Here is a 20,678-nt window from a genome sequence, read left to right on the forward strand (position 1 = left end):
TTACATAGAATAAAAACAAGTAGCACAAAATAGGTACCTACAAGTTTTCAACATTGTTTTATTTCAGCTTAATGTTTGTGAGAGTGGATTCGTTTCTTGCTCCAGTTGGTGAAAGTTTCCGTTAAACGTAAAATTCTTCATTGGGTGTTTTTCGTGTGATGTCCATCGCCTAATTTTAGTGATTGTTCAATGTTTAGTCTGTACAGCCTCTGGTTGAAGACGGTGTTTTTTTAGAATGTTTGTTCAATCTATGATTGTCTGATTGTTTTGTAGAGATTAGGTAATTTCAAATCTTAGATTTTTGTTGAGATAGAACTTTATTTCTTAGATTCTTACAAAAAAAAAAACAAGATTTACAGCAACTAAATTGTTTTGCTGAGGTTTAGACTTTAATATCCATTAGAAACATCTTAAATTTTAACCCTTTGGAGACGACATTTTCACCTCTCTGGATGCAACCTCGCTAGTCTAGAACACGTTTGTAATGGTCGATTTTCTCGACTGGGCACATACGACCCATCCGTCCCCAAAGGGTTAAAGGAACCTACAAAACAAAGTTTTTGAGATAAGCCTTCAAATCCCTACATGTATTTTGAAACTTTGAAGTAGTTTAAAAATTTGATATGAAACTTCGAAAAATCCATACAGAACTTCAATGAAAATTTTCAGACTGAAACACCAACATTTGCATTTTAAATCTCAAGAATATTCCTCGATGAAGAAAACTAAGTTATTAGAAATTCTGATAATTTAAAACAAATTAGTCTGTTTATCAATACCTTGATTTTTTTTCTTGAAGAAGTAACTTAACCCGGGAGCGGTCGCGTCGTGTACTGAGTACACGCACCATGAAAAATGCACGCTTGTGATACACAGCGTGAACGTAGTGCCGTTTCAGGTAGCCGAAGACGCGACTGCTCGAGGGTTAAAATAAATTGTATGAAAGAACTGTTGAAGAGAATCTCATTATAAAGCGACATATTTTTTTTCGTTTGTAGATTCTTGTTTCCTAATTTATATGTCAATGTTGTCCACGTGGACATTTGACGAACCCCCACCCCCCTCTCCATGGACAAGCGTGGACTTTTCGCTAACCCCCTCCCCCCTCCAAGCTGTCCACGTGGTATATGGACGGCCCCACAGCAAATCCTCCAGAAATGCTGTGAATACCAGGTCTTAATACATCACCTCATCTCATGATCGACTTCATCTCATGATGTCGATAATTTTTGTTGTCATGAACAGAAGCTAAACTTGTTGCGTACTTTTTAATTTGTGATTAATCAATTATTATGAATCCAAAATCAAAACTGTTTGATGATGGTTGTTGCAGTGATGCAATGTTTACCGACTCGAAAATCACAATGTAAGACTGAAAATTCTCTTAAACGCGTGGTGTACGATCGTTATTCTATTCTGTTCATGTTGGGACAAACCTCAGAATCAAAAGCGGCAAATTTTCTTTATTATCGTTCGTGTTAATGGAGTACACGACGGTTATTGATAGTTGAACTAAGCAATTTGAATTAAGCAACGAAATTTGTTCATTTCATTGCTTTAATTTTATTGCAGCACATTTCTGCAGCTGTGCAATAGGCTTCGACACCTTCTGTAATTAAATCTGTCACTTGTCTGCATTCAAAGTGCCAGAAAATCATAATTTAGTCAAAATGGCTGACACGGTTCGGTGTACTTTACGCGCTTAACATGCATTATGTCGATTGGCTATGGCTGGCAGTTATAAATAAGACCCACTCCAAAGTAGCGCAGTCCGCGGGTGAAAATGCTAAATTGCCTGTGAAGATTGGCAGATTGGCGGCAGCAGCCATGAGCAAGCGGGTAGTAAAGTAAATAAAGGAAAATTGTGTGGCGTAATATTTTTATTGCTTGCGATTCTGCTGCGGTTCCTTCTATTTTGCACACTCGAATCTGCAAAACTAGGGGGATGTTTGTGGTGCATGCGCGGAACGATTTCACACGAAATCAACCGAGCAGTATTGCCAAAGTGTCAAATTGAAGGCCCTTCTGCAGAACTAGAACGTTGAATCGCAAAACTTGCAACCCTGCTGTCAATAGATGTTTTCGCTCGGTTCGGCTCTCGACGTACTGCGGGTTTCCCAAATCGAGTTCCATCACGTAGCCCAATGGCACTTCAGCCAGAAAAGACACTAAAATATGCGACAAAATATAAATTGTTTCACCATTCTATGATCCAGCAGCGGCTCGGTGAGAGGGAGAGGAAAATAAATTGTTGGCACTTTGTCGAGCAAATACTCGATGATGGTGGAAAGCATTTTGCGACGAGTAATAAGGATTATATGTTTCGCTTGGGGTGCCTCGGAGGATAATATGAAACTGCTTACATGGTGTGAGTTCAATTTCAAGCATAAATTAAAGAGGGATGTTGCGTGATATGATGGCCCTAAATCTCGGTCCCATTGTGTTTGTCGGAGGGAGAAGATCATCATTTCAGGCTGCCTGTGTTCCATGTAGGGATGACGACGGTGGCAGTTAATAAAAAGCGTATCAATTTTCGTAACGAATTTATTCATGAGATTTATAACAAGGCAATTGTCGGATGATGCAGCGGACTTTCAAAGTCAAGATTATGAGTTTGCGGATACGTGGTTTCTAATACATGAAAATACTACATAGGTAGGGTGAGGGGACCATTTGGACCAAATGATTTTGCAATCTATGCATGAAATAATAAATTGGGAACAATTGTCACTAAAAATTTTCGACCGGTGCATGAACTACTACATTTAGCATTAATATATGAAAGTTGGACATCTTAATTTGTCTTGAGACTTGATGCACTTATGGAAGCTGTTGGCGACGCGGTCCCACTTTTAGCCACCTTGCCGACAAATAGTCAAATGGAGTGAAACAAGACGTAGAATTAAAGATGATTGATTGGTTGATTTGTCTTTATTATAGAGTAAAGATGAAAAACCCAGATTAATCCACCTAGTGGTGATGGTGCCTTTCTCGTCGAATATGTACTCATGATCTTTACGTCGACATTAGCCGATCCTGAGAACACTTATACGCTTAATACGATGCAAGTAAAATTTGACCTCTTTATGGACCAAATTGTGCACAGTAATTTTAGACGCAAAAGGAGATTGGAAAAACTTTATTCAGTGTTGATGCGATCAAATTATAATTTTCCCATAACACGTTGATCCATCCTACTTTATATTAACACCACAGGAATTTGAAATGGTGTGGTTTGATGAGATAGCTTTGGTCACAATTTTATTCTCTTGAATATACGAAAACTTTGACCATTTCTTCACTTTTAACCTTACCCACCGTTTACCAGGCTTTTAAAAAAGTCAAGATATGATTTATCCCTAACATTGGTTTTGTTCACTTTCATAACTCCACTATTTGATGTACCACATGCATGGGTTTGGTTCAATTCCACGTTTGATCATTTCCGGCGGATACCTGAAACCGATTCCATGACACTACTGGTTGTCCCAAATATTGTCTGTGATTATTTTCTTGTCAACTGGTTATCAGGCTGGCTTCTTCTTCTTCTTCTTTTTGGCTCTACGTTCTCACTGGAACTTGGCCTGCCTCGCTTCAACTTAGTGTTCTTTGAGCACTTCCACAGTTATTAATTGAAGGGCTTCCTTTGCCTGTCATTGCATGAATTTGTATATTGTGAGGCAAGTACAATGATACACTATGCCCAGGGAGTCAAGAAAATTTTCCCGACCGGAACGGGAATCAAACCCGCCGTCTTCGGATTGGCGATCCATAGCCTTAACCACTAGGCTAACTGGAGACCCCCTCAGGCTGGCTTAAAAGCCGCGAATTGATGTGTTCCATGGGGAGCACCCATTAAGTATGACACGCTGAAATTAGGAATATTCGAAGCTCCCCCCTGCCCCTTTCGTACGGGTTTCTCCTATACTTAATACATTGCTTGTCACACTTTAACAACCCCCTCTCCCCTAGGATCGTGACGTACTTAATGACCTCATGCATGATTTTGGCTTACTTCTATATTTTACCATTTCTGGTGGAGCACTCGTTACCTGTTCTTCAACACTACCGGTTCTCCCAAATGTGCGCCTGATACTTTTTGATGACAAACAGTTAATTAGGTTATTGAAAAAGCCGCGATTTGGTGTGTCGCATGCACAGGTTCGGGTCACTTTTATATTTTACCACTTATGACGAGACACCCAAAATCGGTTCCCGGACAGGACCTGTTGTCTCAAATTTGGTCTGAGACTATTTTCTTACATCAGGTTACCGAATAAATCATTTGACATGTCACATGTATTGATTCTCTTTTACATTTTATATTTCCGGCGGGACAGACGGAATCGGTTCCGTAGTGCACTGATTGGTCTGAGACTTTTGTCTTGTCGACTGTTAATCATGTAACCAAAAAGCCTTGATTTGTGGTGTCGCATGCACGGGTTTGGTTCACTTTCAGATTTAGCCACATCGGGACATCCGAAACCGGTTCCGGCGCACTATCGCGGCTGTTCCTTTCCTCAGCTTCCTTTCCAGCTCCTCAGTTTCCTTTCCTTTCCTCATTCAAAGAACGAGTTGTAGAAAGGAACAGTGGCCTCGAATTTTCCTAAAAGAAATTTCAAATTTATTATGCATTTTTAAAAGATAATTTACCAAAAAAAATGAAAAACAATACTTTCGAGCTTATTTGCTTTAGAAAATTAAGTTATTTAACTAAATCAATATGATTGAAAGATGTTTGAAGTAGATAATTTAATGAACTTTCGAATGAGGGTTAAAGAGCTGCGATAAGTTTAACCATTTTCAAGTTGTAGCCAGTTTGAGGCAAGCAAAGTTAAAAATATGCAAAGTTCTATCACAGACAAACAGACGTAACACTTGCGAAATTTCCATCGACCACGCTTTTAACGATCATTTTAAATTTTCATAGTTGTGGCTTTCACAACCAGAGGCGCGCGCATCGTTTTTCTATGCGTTCAACGTTACACACTAGCGCCTTCTGTTGACGATATTGCACAACACAATGATTCGTGCAACTTTTCCACCAGGTGATGGTAGTGTGAACTGGGCGAAGGATTTCCATGAAAATCGTTCAAGGTGTTACGTCTGTTTGTCTGTGGTTCTATTACTACGTAACGGTTGAGATTTGACCATATGGGTACACATGTGTTTTTTTTTCACCAGTTATGATCCTCTATCACTCCTTAAAAAGTTCGCATTCACGAACCTAACGCCCTGTATAGTCTGAACCTATTTTCTTGCTAACGTTCATAAGGTTATCAAAAAAGCCGCGCTTTGCTGTGTCGCATGCATGGGTTTGGTCCACTTTAATATTTTGCCACTTCCGTTGGGACCCCCCGGAACCGGTTCCGAAACACTGCCAGTTAAGATGTGTTCTGATACTGGTTTCCTGCTAACCGTTCAGCGGGTTATCGGAAACGCCGCTGTTTCATGTGTCGTAGCATGGGTTTGGTTCTCTTTTATATTTGGCCACTTCCGGCGGGACATCCGGGCGGTTCAGGAAGACTACCGGTTTAGATGATGGCTGATACTATTTCCCTGCTAACCGTTCATCAGATTACCGAAAATGTCGCTGTTTAATGTGTCATATGAATGAGTTATGTTCAATTCTATATTTGACCACTTCTGGCGGGACACCCAGAACCTGTTCCGGAACGCTACCACTTCAAAATGCCGCTGTTTGATATGTCGCATGCATGGGTTTGGTTCTCTTTTATATTTGACCACTTCCGGCGGGACATCCGTAACCGGTTCCGGAACGCTACCGGTTCAGATATGGTCTGATACTGTTTTCCTGCTAACCGTTCATCAGGTTATCGGAAATGCCGTGGTTTGATGTGTCGCATGCATGGATTTGGTTCTCTCTTATATTTTGCCACTTCCGGGAGGGCATCCGGAACCGGTTCCGGAACACTACCGGTTCAGATATGGTCTGTTACTATTTTCCTGCTAACCGTTCATCAGGTTACCCAAAATGCCGCTGTTTGATGAGTCGCATGAATGCGTTATGTTCAAATTTATATTTGGCCACTTCCGGCGGGACATCCGGAACCGGTTCCGAAACACTACTGGTTCTAATATGGTCTGAGATTATTTTCCTGCTTATTATTCATCAGGTTATCAGAAATGCCGTGGTTTGATGTGTCGCATGCATGGGTTTGTCGCATTTTTATGTCTGGCCCCTCCCAGGGGTACCGGTCCGGAACACCTAAATGGCCATAACTCCGGAACGGCTGGACCGATCCGAACCATTTTCAATAGAAAACAATGGGACTATATTGAGGTTTACTACCAAAAAGTGATGTGAGTTTTTTGTACACACACATACACACATACACACACAGACATCACCTCAATCCGACGAGCAGAGTTGATTGGTATATGTGACTCGACCCTCCGGACCTTCTATCAAAAAGTAATTTTTGTAGTGAACATAAAGCCTTTCCGGTACACTTAGTGTACGAGAAAGGCAAAAAAAATAACGAAACGGCTTTAGATCAGCTTTTAACTTAACAATTTAGCATTTAGGCTGTCATTACAAATGCAATCACAAGGCATTATGCGTTAAATCACAGAGAACAGACGTCCAAGCTCATGTAGGGCAGTTGTGTAAAGCATTGCAACGGTTGTTTTGAAATAACTGGGAATGTGGCCATTACGCGGCGCTGTCAAATTTTGAATCGGGGTACAAATTTGCCGTTGTTTTACCTTTTGGCGCTAGTGTCACCAAGTGTGCACCCTAGTATAGTTCCACCAAGAGAATGCGTTGGTTTTACTTGGAAAACATTAATTGAATTCTTGTTCAACTTGTTTCTTATTGAAAATAATGAAACAAATTATCAATGGGTTGCTCAAATTTTGTTGCTGGATTAGTGAAATAATCAGAAACTTCTTGTTATTTAAGCAAATACAGCTCAGATTCTGAGTAGGAAAATTTAAAGGTGCGCATGTGAAATATTTCTTCAGAAAGCGCCATCATGGTGTCGAAACAAGTTTTTTAGTGGGAAAGTCACCGTCGATGTCGCTACTGAGGTTGTTTTTTCTTTACACAAGATTTTCAAGCAATTTTGTTCGAGCATGTTCGTCTGTTCTCTGTGGTTAAATTATGCATTTATGACAGCAAAGTAGAAATTATAGAAAAATAAATATTTTCAACGCCGACATATTGGATTGTTGAATTATGCTTGCTCGATGATGATTTTCAAGCATATTTTCAGGTGACAAATTTTGAATGTTATAGGGTATGTGTGCCATCAGTAATCTCATGCTCCCATTCTCATCCTATTCGAAAACAAGCGATTACGGCACCGATTGACTCCGTTCTTTTTGTTTTCATGGGTGCTCACTTCCAACAAAAAATACAAAAATAAGAAACAAAACAAACAGCGCTTCAATCCTTTGTTTTTCGTGAGATGAAAATGGGAGCCACATGCTTAATAAGGGAACCAATACCCTATTAACGATTCCGAAGGGGCGCTTATTTTTTTTGCATCTTTAATAGCATATTCCTCATGAAATTTCATCCGGCAATTGGTTTGATGGCTTCATACTATAAATAGTCACCATGCTAAATTTGCAAATTTGGAACGTTTTATTTGCATTATTTCTGCTGTCAGTTTTGTTTTTTCTTCCATGATGAATTTATTAAAACGAAATATAATTTATGAATTCAGAATAGTTATGATGAATGTCATTATTAGTGGGGATAGCATTTACCTAGGTAGAGTACTCTGGAGATAGTTACTACAAATGCTGGATTATTTTTGCTGAATACACTTCAAAACCTTCACCAGAATGGGCCAACTAGCAAGATTTTAATCTTTCTTAGGTTATGGTAGAAGCAATACGTATAATGTTGCTTTGACAAGAATTTTATTGAAGTAGGTTTATAATAATCTTCTAGTGTTTCATAAAACTGAAAATGTTACTTGGAAAGGTTCCCCGAGCCACCAAACAAATAAACGGAGTCTTAAAATGCGAAGATTTTGGTCGCCAGCCGAGGAGCTGCAATGATTCGGACAGGCAAACAATAATACACACATACAAATATTATCTTATATTGTCTATCTGAATTCGTCATTCCGAACCTTCTATAGAAAATTTGTATTTAAGGTGAACCTGTAGCCTTTAACCCGTTTGTCCCCAGCTGAGAAATAAAAGTTCAAAAAATCGTTTCTAGTCCAATTCTTAACAGAATTTGACCAAATTTTGAATACAAACTTGCATAACACTCTAGTTTGGGAAATATATGGGATCAAAATTTTCTTTAACTGCTGGACGGAGTAAGGCCGTTGGGTCACTGATTTTTTGGATGAGAAAATCAAAAAATCTCCAAATATGCGGTGGGGGGGGGGGGGGGGGCAAAACCATGCTTGAAACACCCCCCCCCCCCCCCCAAAGTTGGTGCCTACGAATTTATCTCAGATGATTTTCAATTGATTTTCGCTCTTCTTGCTCCACAACTTGAAAATCTGTATAATGTTTGTTATGTTAACGAACTGCACAAAATTAGGAAGATCTGATTGAAGTTATGCCTTCATTTCAGAGAACCGTAGATTGACTACAATGAGAGAAATTTGCACGCGGAAAACAACGGTTAGCTCCAGAAACTTATAATACACCGAACAGGAGTGAGTAAATTCTTCGAATAGATTTCTGAGTACCTAGGATGACCTGGTTGCAGTCAAGCCTTGAGTTCAAGGAACTGATGTGATGATGTGATGTGATTGATAGCCACCACCAGTGCAGGTCTTGCCATGTCGTACGGTTCCTCTTAATATGCTCTACATAACATAGGGGCTGTTCATAAACCACGTATTTTGCCATCTCAGACCCCCCCTCACCCTCGTAGACTTTTGTCCATACAAATTTTTTGAAATTTGTATGGAGCATAGACTTTGGCCAGACCCCCCCCTCCCCCCAAAAAGTCTACGTGGTTTATGAACAGCCCCATATTAAGATTTCCGTCTGGTGGTTTGTTCCCGAAAGGTGGGTCAAACATATTGCAGACTGCAGGAACTGGTCTAACTACAACCATCGCAATTAAATAATTGTGATGCTTGCGGAGAGTGCGCGTCCATAGGATTTTCGTGGATTTGCTATTGTTGATATTTCTCTTTGCGGCTTCACACACGCGCACTCCCACTCTCACGCGTAGCCATAACGGCGCCCAGTGGCCTTAAGTTCAAGGAACTGTTGATAAACTGTAAACACATATTTTATACATGTTAAACCTCTATTTACTTCATAAACGCAAATTTTATCATGTGTCATTGAGAAGGCCCTTCACAGTTATTTCTAGGAAAATTTGATGACCTAAGCGAAGTCATGCCTCGACTTCAGAGAACCATAGATGGACGTTAAATAGAGCTATTTGCACGCGGAAAACAACGGTCAGCTACAGAATCCAATACTACAACGAACAGGAGTTAGTAAAGTTCTTGAATAGATTCGTGAGTACTTGGGATCAGACCTGCAAAATATCAGTGTCAGTGCCTGTTTTTTAGCCGAAAATGAATGACTGCGGCGGTCGTTTTCAGTTCCTCGATGTGAGAACCGACAGAGTTCGAAAGCTCCATTCGTGAGCAACCCAGCAAGGTCAACTCCCATTCATGCACACACTACTCATACTGACAGGCCATTCGTCTCAAGCGCTGGCTTGTGAGAGTGAGTGCCCTATACGCTACCACGGGTGAAAACACTCAAATACAGAAAATTGAATGGAAATTTAGCCCTGTCAGCTCTCGCTTTCAGCACGCTGCGTGCGTGTGTGAGTACCTATTTCATTTCGCTCCCGTGTTGCTGATCGGAAAGCAACATTGACAGGAAAAACAAAACGGAGAAAATGAAAAAAGCAAAATATCGCTATCATAAAGGCCTGTCGAAAAATTGCAGCACTGCTTGGGATGACCTGGTTGAAGTCAGATCTTGAGTTCTATGAGCTGTTGCTAAACTGAACCTGTCTATATAGAATCTCTATCGACTACAGAAACTCATATTATTTACATCATGTGTGCATGGGAAGTCGCTCATAACTATTCCTAAGAAAATTTGATAAACTAAACGAAAGTATGTCTTGTTTTCAGAGAACCATAGGTGGACTACAGTTGGAGCTATTTTCCTATGAATATTTGTGAGAGGCCTTCTTATTAACATATGATAAAATATGAGTTTATGTAGTGCACATAGATTCCTCCTACGCAAAATATGTGATTACGGTTCACCTACAGCTCAATGAACTCAAGGCCTGACTTTAATCAGGTCATCCCTGGTGCTCAGGAATCTATTCAAAGAATTTACTTACTCCTTTTCGGAGTATTATGGGTTTCTGGAGCTAACCGTTTTTTTCCGCGTGCAAATAACTCTCATTGTAGCCAATATACGGTTCTCTGAAGTCAAGGCATGACTTCAATCAGATCGTCCACAGTTTCTGCAGTACGTTAACATAACAAACATTATACAGATTTTCAAGTGTTGGTGCAAGAAGAGCGATGAAAACAATTGAAAATCATCCATAATGATTATTTCGAGTGATCATGTTTTGTAAGGACGGATTCGGACAACCCAACGGAGAGATTCAGAAAATTTAAACAGTATTACAAGGGCAACACATTTTCTACAGATGTCTCCGATGCCATTTAGGAATCATATCTCGTCCTCGTGTTTAATGTCATTTGAAAACAACAAACGTAAATGTAGACTTGGATGGTTCAGGAATGTTCAATATTCCAAGAACTCAAAGGAGACCCATTGAAGAATCTCAAAATCGAAACTGTAGCAACTTCAACTATTGCCCGTGTAGCTGCCGGCTTAGAATAGCACTACGGACCACCTGTTCCGGTGACAAAAGCCCACCAAACAGGTAACCCCAATCCAAGGTGTCAGGCGACCCGTGCTGAGCGATGAATGTTTGAGGGGTTTTAAAACATGCTCGATATTTAACGGAGCCCGTAGCGTGGGTAGATCGCCTTTTTGGGTTGCGTTGCGATGAAAGATCTACCAAACAGAGCCCTAATCCTAACTGCTTCCAACAAGTGGAACAGCATAACTTAGTAATCAAAGGAAAACACTTTGGTCCTTATTACATTTCACACCTTGTTGACAGTGATAGGTCTCGGTTTGGGGTGTCGCTAAGATAGATCTTGAAACAAGGACAAATGGATTAGTATTCCTAATCTTTTATTCGGTGTTCACAAGTTTGAAACAGTAAGGACTAGGGTTCCGATGCATGGTCAATATCGGTATCATTTCTTGACTTTATCGTTAGGGGATCAGAATTTGACTGAAAAAGGAGCTTGTTCAAAGCGGAACCTATCTATCAGAATCCTCCCTTGAGATCAAGTTGAAAATAACTACTGTAACAAAACCGAATACTTTATAACTTCTCAATGGTGATAAAATAATACGACATGCACTATACAAAGGCCACGGGATATACCACAATAGATCAAATATTGGTCGCAGTGGTTTATGTTCCGAACAGAGAAAAAAAAACTTCAACCATCATTACACCATCATTAGGCAACGGAATATGTAAACTCCCATTGAAATACTTCGTTAGCCCTCCTTTGGCATTGGATTCATTTTTGACCCAAACCGTGCGCTATGTCTGCGAGCTGCTGCCAACGTGATGCAAAAGGAAGGTTAAGAGGATAGTAATGATGGTGTAAATCGTATTTGGCCTTATTTTACCCGACTTAACCCAAAGACCCACTGCCTAGTCAAGACACGATAGCATATGATGTTGAATAGGATGCGGAAATGCAGCCGATATACGCACACTTTAGACGCGGTTAAATGGATGCATGTACGCATATGGCCTCCACTTCAGCATCCTAATCAACATCATATAAGACTTTGTGTTAGCTGGGTGGCCTTACTCCGTCCAGAAGTCCAAGGAATTTTTGATTTCCAAAACTAGAGTGTTGTGCGAGTTAGTATTCAAAATTTGGTCAAATTCTGTTGAGAAATGGGCTGTTGGCGATTTTTTGAACTTTTTTTTCCTCAGCTAAGGATAACCGGGTTGAGTGCATTTTGGTGTACGAGAAAGGTTAAAACATAGTATGGAAGGCCGTGGCTCTAAAATTGTAGTGGAACATTAAACCTTTGCCATTTACTGCAAATTTTTAAATTTTCTAATTATTTTCCTGCGGTTTCATCAGCCCTACTCTAACACGTCGCTTTCTCCCATCTCTCCCACCTAGGTAAAAGTGTGGTTCCAAAACCGTCGGACGAAGCACAAACGGATGCAGCAGGAAGAGGACGCCAAGTCGGGCGACGGTAGCGGCAGCGGCAATGGCACCGGTGGTAATGGTAATCGTTCCTCGAGTCCCGGAGCTCCGTACGATGACGACGAAGATGACGAAGAACTGATCGACATGGAGATGGATGATTGTCCTAGTGACGAGGAACAGGAGCTGCTGCAACATCAACAGCAACAGCATCACCTTCATCAGCAGCAGCAACAACAACAGCAGCAGCACCAATTTTCACTGCATTCGCAGCTGGCCCAGCAGCACCGGGCATGAGATTCAGTTCAAGAACGATTGCTTCGGATGATCGTTCTTGAATGAATCGCCACGCCGCCATGAGGGTAGGAGAATAGATCAATCGAAGATTCCCATTTCACACGAATCGAAAGTTCCTAACGGCTAGGATTTAGACATCCAAGGGGCATTTGAAGACAGTGGCTCGGTGCCAAGCTTGGGAGGGAAATGAAACCGTGCGAATCGAGTGCCAAACAGCAACTTTTTCAGCAGCCAGTAGCTGAATTTAGGGTGCGAATTGTTCGTGGAAGGAAACCCGTATACCTAGATTATTTATTATTTATTTGTCATCGAGAGTTTGCACCCGTTAACGGGAGCGCGTTGAGCAAGCAAGCGTCTGTAAATAGTTCTCTGTACATACCTGTTTAGTAACCGGGCGTAATTAGGCTATCCTTAAAAGATCATGTCGAACACAATAACCAGGAATCAATTGGGGTAGAGTGAATAGCAAGTGAATAATTGGCCGATAATTGGTTCGGGCAGTGAATGGGAGGGTTGAATTACGGCTATTGAACGTCGGTATCTAGGTATTGCTGTCAATTACAGTAGGAAAATTGCGACAGTGGAATGTTTTAACTGGGTTGGAGAAGCTGAAGGCGAATTGAATTATGAGAGAGTTGGGTATAACTGGGTAGACTGTATTGAAATTATACTATAAATATTGTAAAACTTCAAAATTGTTTATAGCTTTACTCCAAAGAAAGAAAATCCTTTTACTTAGATTTGTGACTCTATACACTTGGAAGTGATTACCTCAAAGCGGGGTTTGTTCTGACCAACTGGTTCACCTAACATGAATGATGAGGAATCAATTATCGCTTTAACATTTTTGGATAAGTAGAACTACAAATGAAACTTCGATTGTCGCCATGTTTGTCTTTACTCATATGTATCCGTTCTCAAGTGTTTACTCTACTAAAAGTGGCTCAACCAAACCGACCCTGTACCAAAAATCTACGAGCACTAATAAAGTGGTTAGGCAATTATCACTAAATTATTAGCATTAGCTAGCCAACCAAAGCGTAGAGCCCCCAAAGTGCCTCTTCTTCACCATTTGTACCACGCACCGGCTGCTGCTGCGAACTGTGAAGTGAAACGGCAGCCTCATCGCATTCACCACCAACAACACTGCCACCGGTCGGTCGGTCGGTCGTCGTCGAAGCGCCAGGTAATTTCGGTAATTCTGTTCTAATCGTAGATAAACATCTATAATCGAAAGTTGCTGGCCCCAGCTCATTTCCACACGTTAGTGAGGTTCTCTCGCTTTCGATCTCAATCTAGGCGTCTATAGGTAGGCATCTACACGGTCCGGTTTTCTCATCATTCGTATCCGCGGGTAGTGGTGCTCGATAGAGCAAGGTCGCCCCGTCTACAGCCACCAGACAGGCTGCGACGACGACGATGACGACGAAGAGCCGGGAAACGAAACTATCGATATAAATCAAAACCAAAATAATTATAGGGCTCCGCCAGATTTGGGATATTCAACGGTGGACGCGCCGCGGTTGCTTCCAGTCAGTCCCGGGCGATTAAAGGTTTTTTTTCCTAGTTCGGGGCCTGGCCCAATCTGTGCGCCATTGAGTTCGAAAAGTATCCGGCGCCTAGATTTGGATGGAAATCTTCGTTAACTGGTTTCGCGCGATTAATGCCGCAGACGATTTGATGAGCGATGAAGAAGATCAGAAAGCGCAGTGGTCCAAAACTCTACCCAAACCTGTTGGGATAGTTCGGATTCCGATGGAGAATCGCACTAGGGTTTAGTGTGGCGAGCAGTGCTGTCATTGTAATTGTCATTGTTCTGATGAATTTCTATAAAACTTCATGAAGCAACTGTTGGAAAAATTTTGCAATGAAACTCCTGAAGAAACACCTTAAACTCTGAAGATGTTTTTGAAAGAATCCCTGAAGGTATTTTTGAAGAAATCTTCAGTATTTTTTTTTGTAAAAATCTTAGGAAGTACTCTATAGAAATATCTGAAAATAACAACGCCAGGAAATTCTTGAAGATATTCAAGCAGGAAGTTTTGATAAACTCATTAGAGAAATACATGGAGAAATTCCTCGGAAGAGACTTGGGCGGAATTCCTACAAAAAAAAATATTTAGTAATCTTCAAGAAAATTATAAGACTCTTTAAAGAAATCCTAGGAAAAATTTCTGGTGGAATTCTGAACTTTTGATTTTCTGTAGGAATCGGTAATAGCATTTCTGAAAGTATTCCTGAAGCAATTTGTGGACATATATCTGAAGGAATTCCTTTAGGGATACTTGAATAAAATAGATAAGCTTCTGTTATAGTACGAAATACTTCTAAAGAAATGCCTTTATAAATTTCTAGGAAACCTTTTTGTAAATACATGTACCGTCTACCCCCGTTGGTTTGAACGACACCTCATGCAAACCAAAGGGGTTCATTTTTTAATTTGAACTTCTAGTAACCCTGTGCGCATTGAAAAACACACTGATGGCAACCCTTTTTGCTGTTTTGTTTTGATTCTGCGTTCCGTTTCACCCCGTTCCATGAGCAGAATGACGTTTGAACTATTTTTAGTTTGAACGATGTGCAGATTAGAAGGGCTCAAATTAAAAAGTGTTCAGATTAGATGAGGTCAAACCAACGGGGGTAGACGGTATTAAAGAATCCGCGGGGAAATTCATAGAGTTATTATTAAAGGAAATGTTGGAGAAATATCTGGAGGAAATCCTGAGACAATCTCTGTATGCACACCTGCAAGAGTCTTTGGCGGAATTTCTGCAGGATTTTCTGGATGCATCCCTGTAGAAGCTCCTGGACACATTCTGGTGGGAATTTTCAATTGAACTCTTAGAGAAATTTAAAAAAAATCTCTGGTGGACTTCCTGAAGAAGTGCCTATACACATTTATGTATGAATCTCTGGAAGATTTTTCGAAACCACTAGTAAAATTTATGAAATGTTTTCTGAAAGAATTTCTGAAGCAATCGCTGTGAAGAATCTCTGGAGAAATTTTCGAAGGGATTTCTAAACGAATACCTATAAGAAACACATAGTAATCCCTGGCACTGCCAGGCTGGCAGAATTACATAAACACAATCTTGGATAAATTTCTGGAGGCATTCACTTGAAAACTTCTGAAAAAAAAATCCATGGAACAATATTGAAAACAATCCATAGAAGATTTCTTGATGGGATCCTTGGACGACTTTATGAAGGTATTTCATAAAAAAATCTTAGGAAATCTCCAGGGAAATTTCTAAAGAAATTCCTGGAGGAATTTCTGAAAAAAAACTTTTGAAGAATTTTTCAAGGAGTCTAAAATAGCCTGTGGAAAAATTTCTGAAGGAATTCTGAACTTTTTTCTATTGCAATCGCTGAAAGCATTTCTTTAGAATTCCAAGATATATTTCCTGAAAAAAATCTCGGAATTTTCAAAGAACTAATGAGGAATTTCTGAGCAAACCCATAAAAGCTTTTCTTGAGAAGTTCTATGAAGGAGTTCTTTAATCAATTACTGAGGTAATTTCTAGAAAACTTTGATGAAAATTCTAAAGGAAAATATGAGTTCTATTAGGAATTAGAGAAATTTACGAGGGCATTCCTGGCAGATTTTTTCTTTTCAATTCTCTGGAAAATTTTGTAAAGGAATCGCTTTGCAATTTTCTGATGCATTTTTAAAAGAAATCTATGGAATGATGTCTGAAGATATCCATGAATTATTTTCTTAACGCATCTTTTGATAAATTTCTGGCGAAATCTTTCGAAGAATTTTTGAAGGAATCACTAAAGGATTTCTTAAGAAATTCATGGATGCATTTCTGAAGCAATATTTGCAAGTTTTTTCTGACCTATCCTTTTGATATTTTTTGAGAAATAGATAGTGAAATATCTGAATTAATCCCTGTTAGAAACTGTAGAAATCCCTGGAGATTTAATAAAAGCCCTTAGATTAATTTCCGGGGAATTTTGAGGTAATCGTTGAGCATTTTTTTAATTTTTTATTTCAACAGCTAGTAACTCAGTGAGTAACTTGAAGTAACCTCGATGACACCACTGGTGGAAAATTTGAAAAGCTAAGGGAATATGACAATTCTTTATGAACATACGAACTACTTACAAGGCAGCTGGTCCTTTTACGTTTAAACCTAGCTCAACAAATACGCATTGGGTACCGGTGCTAACAGTGTCCATGAGACTCTACAACTCGTAACGCTGCCTGCCCGTTTTTGAGGCAGCTTTACTGATTGGCTTCACGTTCAGCAATGCAATCTTGCTCAGCGAAGGAGGATTCCGTTGGCTGTCTGAATGACCATTCTTAGACACATTTTCTTACTTGTCCAAATCACCAACGCCTAATGTCTAGCTATGAAAGTGCTAAATTAATGTCTTATTATCCAATAGATAAATTCATGGTTTATCGATTGGAAGCAGGTAAACAATGTGTTCGAAAACTTTCGCATTCTGTATATTGGCCATACTGTAGTGTAGTGCTACAGCTAGTGGTGATGTAGTAATGATGGGATTCCGATAGAAATCCTAAGGAAATTTGGCAATTACGGTAGAATATTAGCAATTTAGTATTGAAACGGCTGGTACCGTAATAATCCTTACTATTCCTATGAATACTAGTAAACTCCGGAAAATGTGTTATCTAAAGATTTATTTCAGTGATTAAGATGCCTTTCAGAAATTTGTGTAGGGATATGCTTGGAAATCTATTGGAAATTGTTTTCAAAATTACGCAGAGTATTTCTCTCGAAATTCTATTATGGAATCTTACAGGATTTCTCCCTGACTTCCTACCCTAATTTCTTCTTCAAAGCTTCAACCGCTGATCCTTTCTGAATTCTTACCACAACTTCCTGAAGGTTTGAAGAAGTGTATTTCTAGATGTTTCCAGAAGTTTCTCAAAAGATTTCATCCGAGGGTTTTCCTGGATTTACTCCCAGAGTTTTATCTGGAATTTTTCGGTAATCCTTCCGGGGCTTCTGAGTGTTATTTCTGGTATTTCGTCCAGAGTTCCCTCTAGAATTTCTACAGGAGTTATTTTCGGGGTTTCTGCAAGAGTACTTCCCGGGTTTTCTTGCATAGGCTCTCGGCGAATTCTTTGTCTCAAAGTTCCTGCGGGGAAAACCTAAAATAATTGTTGTTATCCGGGAAAAAATCCAACAGTTTTTCCCGAGATTTCTGCGGAACTTCTTTTGAACTTCTTTCGGGGATGTCACCCAAAGAATTTTCCGGGTTTATCTTGTAGTTTCTTGCCAGATTTCTCCCGTAGTTCCTCCAGAGATTTCTCTCGAAGGTTTTCAAAGTTCTTCCCAGATTTACCCCCTATATTTCCACCCAAGATTTTTTCGAAGTTTTTCTCAGATGTACAAATTTTTCTCGGAATTTCTTCCGAAGTTATTCTTATTATTTTTCCAAAAGCTCTTCCTAAAATTCCTGGCAAGATCCTACTAGAATTTCTTCTGATATTTCTCCGAGAATTTCTTACAAGGTATTTCATAGGCTATTCCAGGAGGTACATTAAAATTTATTTTTATGCAGATGGTTTTTGTGCAGATTTAATTAATGCAACTATTTTATGCCCTGTGTAAAAAAGGAAAAGTTTCGCTGAATCAGTATTGTGCACAAGAAAAAGAAATAATGGCGATTATTATGGTAAGGGCTGATCGGGAACATTGGTGGAACCGGTGGAAGAACTGATGGGGGGCGTTGGGTGGATTACTGATGGTTCAGAGGTATCTAGGGGATTTCAGGGGCGCTTCAGGGAGTCTCAGAGTTTCAAAGGTGTTCGAGGGGGTTTTTAAGGGATATCATGGGCGTTTCAGAGGGCTCAAGGGAGTTTCAGGGGGTCCCAAGGACGTTACAGAGATGGTGGAAGGGTTCGGCTATTTTTCATCATGGCCTTACGAACAACAAGTTTGAATTTATTTGTTTCAGTGGATTCATGGTGCCTCAGCGACATTTCAGGGAGCCTCAGGTGAATCAAGGGCGTTTTAGGAGGTTTCCGGGGGTTCCAGGGGATCCAGGGGAAGCCTACTGCGATGTATTTTCCGCAAAGATGATTCTTCAAAGTACCTGGAGTTCAAAACAATATTTTTCCGTCGAGGTACTTTTTGAATCTACAGGGGAGGAAGGATGCGTGGACATACCGTACCAAACGCTTTAGATTATATGTCGATGAAAATATTTGAAATATATGATAATGTATACATATAATGAAATAGAGTGATGCATAAATAAATAATATTGGAAAGATCTCACCAATTATTTTTAAAGACCGCTGTCGACCATCCGATATTGTATGATTGGTGTTCTTCACGTAGGGTCATGGCCGACATTTCTTTCGTTTTGCTTTGTTGTTTTTCTGAGTGTGAGCCAACTAATTGCACCACCGATATTACTTTTCACGGTTCAAAATTAATCACGCGAAAATTTTTGGAGGAAATTCTGGGATGAACTCCTGCAGAAAAATCATGGAAAACCTTGGGAAAAACTTTAAGAGAAAGCCAGCAATAACTTCTGAACAAATTCGGTAAGAAAGCGTTCGCAAATCCTGATATCCCGGGAAGAACTTTTGAGTGAATCCCGAGTTGAACTCCGAAAATTATTGCGAGAAACTCCGGAAAGAATTCTAGGAGCCCGTGTATCTGAAGCTGACATTGTGATATCTGATACCTATGAAAGAAATCCTACAAGATCTCTGTGAGAAACTTCAGGCAAAATCAGTCGGAACTCGAGAATCCTGTAAATTCTTACGGAGTAATTCCGGAAACAATTTCTGGAATCAAGGGAAAATGCCGATAGGAATCTAGAAGAACCTTTGACAGAAATTGAATGTGGAATACTAAGAACGAATCCTATGAGAATTCCTGAAAGGTATTCCAATAGATTACTCTAAATGAGTTCCAGAAAGAATCCCTGATAGAATTTTTGGAGAAAACTTTGTGGGCGAATTCCTGGATAAATTTCAACTCCGATCGTTCACCTAAAACTTCAGCCTTTTATCGGAAGTGAGCTTCACAAAAATATTTGCTCGATTTAGAAGTTCACCTTTTGTTTGTTTAGAGGACAGATTTTATTTATGGATTGAACTTGCTTTCCGAATATTCATCTGAAGAAATCTCCATTTTCTATGCGACACAAAGGGCTCCAGTAAGAATCTTCAAAATTACGCGTAAAATGTTTGTTGTGACAGTTGTGAACTACACGCATGTAGTAAACGCTCATGTTCGAGAGTAGAAAATATTACATGTTCTTTTTTGCCTTTCTTGTATATCAAAGTGTACTGAAAACTATATGTTTACTCAAAAAACAAATTTTCGATAGAAGGCTCAGAGGGTCAAATCACATATACTAATCAATTCAGTTCGACGAATTGAGATTATGTCTGTATGTGTGTATAATGTATGTATGTGTATATGTATGTATGTCTGTGCGCAAAAAAAGTGCACTCACTTTTAAGGCACTTTCCATTGGCATATAGCTTATGTTATAGCTCGAATAAAACCAGAATTTCACCGCATTGTTTGCTACTAAAAGTGTTTGCTATTAAAAGTGGATCGGCCAAGGCGTTCCGGAGTTATGACCATTTCAGTGATCTGGACCAGCACCGGTAAAACTGGCCGTGTATATAAAACTAAATCAAGCCCTATCATGCGACACATCAAACTACACCGATTATTGTATGCTTTAGCATGGTTGACGAATGTTGTACGGAAATCAACACTGGAGACCAAAAATTCCACGATGTCGGCCTCAAATTCAAGATGGCGGCCTAATATCAAGATGGCGGCTCAACATTCAAGATGGCGGCTGTTTAATGTAGTTTTAGACTCCAAAGCCATGCCATATGGGTATGTTTGGTACGGGGAAAATGTCAGGAGATAAAAAATGGATACCAGAATATCCAAGATGGCGGCTGATAATTCAAAATGGCAGCATTTAAATGGTGTTTAAGGCTCCAAAACCGTGCAATATGGGTCTGGGGAAGATGTCAAAGTAAAAAATTGGCGACTATAATATGGTGGTCTAAAATCCAAGATGGCGGCTCCAAATTCAAGATGGCGGCTGTTTAATGGTGTTTTGGGCTCTAAAGCCATGTAATATACCCATATTTAGGATGGGGAATAT

At 39.8% G+C, this 20,678-nt stretch overlaps 1 protein-coding gene across 1 annotated transcript in view; it reads left to right on the forward strand.

Annotated features, from left to right (window-relative positions):
* LOC109425349 (homeotic protein empty spiracles) overlaps positions 1-13,229 on the forward strand; it is a 132,932-nt gene extending 119,703 nt beyond the window's left edge. Inside the window, exon 3 of the mRNA XM_029873833.2 lies at positions 12,225-13,229. Coding sequence (XP_029729693.2) covers positions 12,225-12,548 — 324 coding nt within the window. The 3' untranslated portion in view covers positions 12,549-13,229. The remainder of the gene's footprint in view (positions 1-12,224) is intronic.
* The last annotated feature ends 7,449 nt before the right edge of the window (positions 13,230-20,678 follow it).

The sequence above is a fragment of the Aedes albopictus genome, chromosome 1 (genome assembly GCF_035046485.1).
Source record: "Aedes albopictus strain Foshan chromosome 1, AalbF5, whole genome shotgun sequence".
NCBI classification, from domain to species: domain Eukaryota; kingdom Metazoa; phylum Arthropoda; class Insecta; order Diptera; family Culicidae; genus Aedes; species Aedes albopictus.